Source organism: Caretta caretta, chromosome 2, assembly GCF_965140235.1.
Source record: "Caretta caretta isolate rCarCar2 chromosome 2, rCarCar1.hap1, whole genome shotgun sequence".
NCBI classification, from domain to species: domain Eukaryota; kingdom Metazoa; phylum Chordata; order Testudines; family Cheloniidae; genus Caretta; species Caretta caretta.
In genome coordinates this window covers 3,066,919-3,073,498 of record NC_134207.1, presented here as the reverse complement: position 1 = coordinate 3,073,498, position 6,580 = coordinate 3,066,919, and the positions used below count along the sequence as shown (strand labels likewise).

Sequence of the window (6,580 nt, the reverse complement as noted above, 5' to 3'; positions counted from 1 at the left end):
CTGGCTAGATTGTCGGGCTCAACGGGTAGTGATCAATGGCTCCATGTCTAGTTGGCAGCCGGTATCAAGTGGAGTGCCCCAAGGGTCGGTCCTGGGGCCGGTTTTGTTCAATATCTTCATAAATGATCTGGAGGATGGTGTGGATTGCACTCTCAGCAAATTTGCAGATGATACTAAACTGGGAGGAGCGGTAGATACGCTGGAGGGGAGGGATAGGATACAGAAGGACCTAGACAAATTGGAGGATTGGGCCAAAAGAAATCTGATGAGGTTCAATAAGGATAAGTGCAGGGTCCTGCACTTAGGACGGAAGAACCCAATGCACCGCTACAGACTAGGGACCGAATGGCTAGGCAGCAGTTCTGCGGAAAAGGACCTAGGGGTGACAGTGGACGAGAAGCTGGATATGAGTCAGCAGTGTGCCCTTGTTGCCAAGAAGGCCAATGGCATTTTGGGATGTATAAGTAGGGGCATAGCGAGCAGATCGAGGGACGTGATCGTTCCCCTCTATTCGACATTGGTGAGGCCTCATCTGGAGTACTGTGTCCAGTTTTGGGCCCCACACTACAAGAAGGATGTGGATAAATTGGAGAGAGTCCAGCGAAGGGCAACAAAAATGATTAGGGGTCTGGAACACATGACTTATGAGGAGAGGCTGAGGGAGCTGGGATTGTTTAGCCTGCAGAAGAGAAGAATGAGGGGGGATTTGATAGCTGCTTTCAACTACCTGAAAGGGGGTTCCAAAGAGGACGGATCTAGACTGTTCTCAATGGTAGCAGATGACAGAACGAGGAGTAATGGTCTCAAGTTGCAGTGGGGGAGGTTTAGATTGGATATTAGGAAAAACTTTTGCACTAGGAGGATGGTGAAACACTGGAATGCGTTACCTAGGGAGGTGGTAGAATCTCCTTCCTTAGAGGTTTTTAAGGTCAGGCTTGACAAAGCCCTGGCTGGGATGATTTAACTGGGAATTGGTCCTGCTTCGAGCAGGGGGTTGGACTAGATGACCTTCTGGGGTCCCTTCCAACCCTGATATTCTATGATTCTATGATTCTATGATTCCTGAGGCTTCAGCTGCGTGCCCCACGGCTGATCATCTGTCTAATGTGAGATCGTCTTCCTGGAGCAGCTGCTCCCACAGGGCCGACTATCCGGTCTGGAATTAGGGCTTCTGTCAGCTCCCCGAGATTGCCCGGCGCAGCCCGTGTGCGTAAGGCAGTAACATAGAGGGCTGTCCCCTCCCCTTCGGGCCCCAGGGACCCGGGATGCTGGGAAGCTCGAGGCAGTGGTGTCTCGGCCTCGCTCCCCAGGAAGGTTCACTAACAGCTCCACTGTCCTGCCGTTGTCACCCTCCTGCACGGCCAGGTCTGCGTGCGGCTGGAACGCCTCCTCCCACCGGGTCCATCGCTGGCCTACGCCTGTGTCTGCACGACCCAGGGCTGCAGCCCGAGTGCCATGGCTCCCAATGCCGGCCCTGCCCTGGGGAGAGCTCACAGCACACAGGGCAGCTGAGCACAGGTGGAACGTCACTAAATCCTGGGCTCTGCTCTGTCCACATGGCCGCATTGCGCCCAGCCCTGCTCCCCCGGTCCACTGGTGCCCACTCAACAACAGACCCTCCCTCCACGGGCCCCCCGACTCCAGTGCCACTGATCGGGGTACATGGAGGACCCTTCCAGCCCCAGCCCAGAATGAACGGGACGCTAAAGAGTCTGCTGTGGAGTCTAGTGGGATAGAGCTGGGGGGCTGAGAGCCAGGACTCCTGGGTTCTATCCCCAGCTCTGGGAGGAGGGTGGGGCCTAGTGGGATAGAGCAGCAGGGGCTGGGAGCCAGGACTCCTGGGTTCTGTCCTAGCTCTGGGAGGGAAGTGGGCTCCAGCAGTCAGAGCCACAGGAAGGATGAGTCGGGGGTTCCTGGCTCTGGGAGGGGAGCGTGTCCTAGTGGTTACAGCTGAGGGCTGTGACATCAGGGATTCTAGCCCCAACTCTCCACTGATTCACTGCATGACCCTGTGTGAGTCACTTCCCCAGGAGCCCGTTCCCCGGCTGTGCTGCGTGCTGGGGCTGACGAGGCCGGTGTGGCGGTCGGGGCTTGCCAGGGCAGAGTGAAGTGCCCATCTCCAGCAGAACCATCCCTGCTGTTCACAAACCCACACCGTCCCCATGTGGGAGACAGGGCTTGTCCTCCAGGGGAGGGAGTTAAGGCACAGAGGGGAAAGGATTGGCACAGGTTGGCAGTGGAGCGGGGACCAGGAGCCTGTCGTCCATGCGTCTGCCCCGTGCAGGCCTTTCCTTCCTCGTGGAAGAGCTGGGGCCACTGGGTGAATGAGCTGTCCTGTCTCCAGGGCCGGGGCTGGAGCCGTGTTGGGCAATAGCCTCAGAGCAGGTCCTGCCTGCTCATTTCCTCCCGGCGGGGGCAGCTCTGCTGACGATGCTGGAGCGGGGCCGTGCCCGCTCTCCTGGCAGAGCAGAGCCCCGCCACTCCCTGGCTGGGCTGGGTAACTCGGAGCCACCTTGCCCTGCCCCTATCGCAGGAGGATCTGCAGAGCTGGACGGGTTCTGTGGAATGGTTAACCCGAGGCAATCTCACCCTGAGCCAATCACAGCCGGCAGCAGCAAATACCTGCCGGATTAGAGCCACTGCTCCCCACAGCTCTGGCTCTCTGGCCCCGGGGAGCCTGGCCGGAGCCGCTGCGTCTCCCCGAGCCCGTGCAGCCCTCAAGGACGCTGCCATGGCGCTCCCGGTGCCCCTGGTTCTGCTCTGCCTGGGGGGGGCCATGTGCCTGGGGCGAGGGGCGCCGGTGCCCAGCCAGGAGGAGGTGCTGCAGAGCGTGTGGGCCCTGCTGGCGTCGGGAGAAGGCTCTCTGCCCCATGCTGCCCTGGACTCCCTCTTAAGCATCGTGGCGGCCCGTGTGCAGTGCCCAGCAGTGCCGTGTGGAAAGGTAAGGCTGCAGCCAGGCGCAGTCCGCTCCCCTCCTTCCTCTGCGAGTTGGGAGCAAAGGCCGGGGCAAACTCCAGCCCGGGCGGGAGGGGCGAGGCAGCAGGAACGGCAGGTTCCCCGCCGGGGGGTCGGGCTTCATGGGGAGTGCCCCGCCTTGGGGTGGGAGAGGCGGGGGTGCCACGCAATGAGGAGATGTTAAGGGCGGGGGAGCAGGGATGGCTCCGGCCGGAGGAGCATTGCCCTGAGCGATGGGGGAGCCTAGTGCGTCCAGTACTGCCAGTAGCATGGGGGGGGGCAGGGGCGGGAGGGTCTCCTGGCTGCCCCGGCTGGCGGCTGGGATCCAGGACAGCTCCGGCACCGGGAGGGGCGGGGAGGCAGCTCCTTGGTTCCCAACAGTTTGCCACCCCCTACGCCCCTGCCGCAAACACAGGGTGTCTGTCCCCAGACACAGAACCGGCCCCTTGGCCCGTTTCCCGGGCAGGTTCCTCCCCTGGGGCGTTGCCTGCACCGGCCCAGCGGCAGCCCGGTGGGAGCTAGTGTAGACGGGAGCAGGCACTTCAAGCCTCTTGTGAGCAGAATCAGCCCAGACTGGCCGGGGCGGGTCTGCAGGAGCGGGGTGGAGCCGGGGACCTGCACAGGGCTGGGGCAAGTGCCAAGGGGCTGCCAGGGCAGAGCCAGCCTGTGGCCTCGATTCTACTGCGTCTGTCTCAGCGGCGCCTGGCGGGCTCCGGCTGTTGCCCAGGGCTGCAGTTACTGAGGTGACTCGGACTATTACCATTGACTGGGCCAAATCCTGGGCAGCTTCTGGTCAGGGAAATTCCCTAGGAAGTCAGTGGGAGTTTGGCCTGCACTGCAAGGGAGCAAGGCTCAGAGTTCGGGAGCCTGGCACACCTGCTTCGTCTGGGTGTCCATGGCCAACCGAGGGGCAAGGGAAGGGGCACAGGGCCTGTGCGCCGTCCAGTGTGTGAGTGTGCGTGTGCACACGTGCACTCTGTTTGCATGGTCCCCTTGTGTCTGGCATGTGAGCACTGTGGAAGTGTGGGGTGTGCACTGTTTATATGTGTGTGTGTAGCATATGTAAACTATGTGCGTTTGTACGCAGTGTGGGGTGCGCAGTGTGGACGTGTGTGTGTGCACGCAGTGGGGTGTGCAGTTTGTGTGTGTGTGTGTGTGCATGCAGTGCAGGTGCGCAGTGTGTATGTGTGTGTGTGCAAGCAGTGGGGATTCACGGTGTATGTGTGTGTGTGTGTGCACACAGTGCGGGTGTGCAGTGTGTACGTGTGTGTGTGCACACAGTGGGGGTGCGCAGTGTGTAGGTGTGTGTGTGCAAGCAGTGGGGGTGTGCCGTGTGTAGGTGTGTGTGTGCACGCAGTGGGGTTGCACATTGTGTACGGATGTGTGCATGCAGTGGGGGTGTGCAGTGTGTAGGTGTGTGTGTGCACGCAGTGGGGGTGCGCAGTGTGTAGGTGTGTGTGTGCAAGCAGTGGGGGTGCGCAGTGTATACGGATGTGTGCACGCAGTGGGGGTGCGCAGTGTGTAGGTGTGTGTGTGCACGCAGTGGAGGTATGCAGTGTGTAGGTGTGTGTGTGCACGCAGTGGGGGTGTGCAGTGTGTAGGTGTGTGCGTGCAAGCAGTGGAGGTATGCAGTGTGCGTGCACGCAGAGTGGGGTGTGCCGTGTGTACGTGTGTGTGTGCACGCAGTGGGGGTGTGCAGTGTGTACGGATGTGTGCATGCAGTGGAGGTGTGCAGTGTGTAGGTGCGGCCAAGCCGGCGCGGCTACACGGCCATTGTCCGAGGCTGGAGATCTGGCCTCTGAGACTGGCTGCCCCGGGGGGGGGGGGGGGGGGGGGGGCGTGTTTTGCACTGTAGATGAATGCAGTGACTCCAGCTAGAGCAAGCCGGGAGCTGGCCGTTCCCTGCTGCCGGGGGCCGCGCATCCACACACGATGCCCAGCCAGCCTTGCTCGCCTGATAAGAGCTGCCGAAGGTAGATAAGAGGCAAACGGTCCCCTAGGACAGGGCTACCCTGTGGCCAGGTTAGCAGTAGGGTCCCTTCCTGACCTGGCCACCGTCGGACCTGTCCCCAACACGCGGGCGTCTCAGTGCATCGGGCCTGCCAAGAGCTTGGTGTGCGAGCTCACGAGCGAGCCCAGCCTTACCCCCACCTGACATGGGGAAACCGAGGCATGAGGTGGCAAACACAACCGGCCTGCTGGACACAGGTGCCCGGTGCCCACCGCCCCCGAGAGCTGCTGGGTGCTCAGCACGTCCCAGAATCCGGCCCCACGTCCGGGTGCCAATGTCAGGTGTCCGACTGTGAGACCGTCCTGGTGCAGAACCCCAGCAAGAGCCGCTTTCTTCTGATGCAGAATGAGAACTTTGTTAGAATAAGGGAAGCCCTGTGATCCCCAGGGCTGCTGCTTCTCAGAGGGATCTCAGCCAGGGATGGTGCCCAGGGGCCACCCTGTCCCCCTCAAGGGATGGGAAAGGTTGGAAACCCTTGGCCTAGACCCGTCCCCAGCTCCCCGCGGCTGACTGGAAGCAGCCGGGCCCAAAGCTCACACAGAGACTCAGCAACGGCCCGGAGCCAGGCCCTGCGCTGGGGATCCCAGCTCCTCGGGCCCCAGGCTCACTGCCTCAAGGGCACCAAGGTCTGAAGCTGGGGTAAAATGCCCCCTTTGACCCCAGGGCCACACGTCACCTCAAGGGGCTCACCACCCCACAGATGGATTGGGGTAGTTACCGCAGTGCAGCCAAGGGCAGGCGTGGCAGGGCACGCTGGGCATTCAGTGGGCTCTGCAGTCCCCAGGCCATCGTCACAGCTTGTCACCGATGGCCAGAGGCTGCTGGGTCCCAGCGCGGTGTGGTGCATGCCAGCCCCAGCTCTGCCCCTCTCCCCACAGTGCATCTCCGTGCCGGACGTCTTCACGCTTGTGGGCAAGGCAGGGACAGGCGATGCCAACCTCACGGCTGCAGAGCTCCCGCAGCTGGGCGCCGGCGTATTGCTCTACCTGACAGACCCCGCGGCCACCTGCGCTGCAGTGAGGGGCGGCCGGTGGGTGGCCGAGGCCGGGGCCTTCCTCACCAGCTTCTCCAGCGGGAATCCCACTGCCGGGCCCACGGCGGAGAAAGTGGCGGAGCTGCTGGGAGGCATGCGGGAGAATTACAGAGACGCAGACAGGCACCAGGTAAGAGTGTGTGTGTGTGTGTGTGTGTGTGTGTGTGTGACTGCCCCCTGCTGGGGAATCATGTGTGTGTCACTGCTGCCCCCTACTGCAGGGAATGAGATCTGTTTATTATTATTGTTATTGCCCCTTCTGACCCCAGTTTCGCCCTCTGCCAAGTGGCAGCAGATATCTGGTGCTTTGCAGGTCAGCTTCTCAGTGGAAGAGAAATCAGTGACACGGGGCCTCGGTCTATTCTGAGAGTGACTTGTTTATTCATATACATGCACCGGTCCTGGAAAACGGGGGGTGGAGGGAGAAGGGGGTCAAACAGTGTACAGGACAATCCCTTCTTCAGGAATTTGATTCCGGTTCCCAGGGAGCTACTGTGCCTCAAGAACTGACCCTGATACAGAGCAAACTCCTGCAGCTCACACAGCTCCACAAACCCAGGACCCAAACAGTTCTCCTAAGA

General features: G+C 61.2%; 1 protein-coding gene across 1 annotated transcript in view; it reads left to right on the top strand.

Moving 5' to 3' along the window:
* The first annotated feature begins 2,610 nt into the window (after positions 1–2,610).
* The window catches only part of SLC39A4 (solute carrier family 39 member 4), a 32,072-nt gene continuing 28,102 nt past the window's right edge, over positions 2,611–6,580 (top strand). The window contains exons 1-2 of the mRNA XM_048841887.2: positions 2,611–2,941; positions 5,845–6,129. Coding sequence (XP_048697844.2) covers positions 2,732–2,941; positions 5,845–6,129 — 495 coding nt within the window. The 5' untranslated portion in view covers positions 2,611–2,731. The remainder of the gene's footprint in view (positions 2,942–5,844; positions 6,130–6,580) is intronic.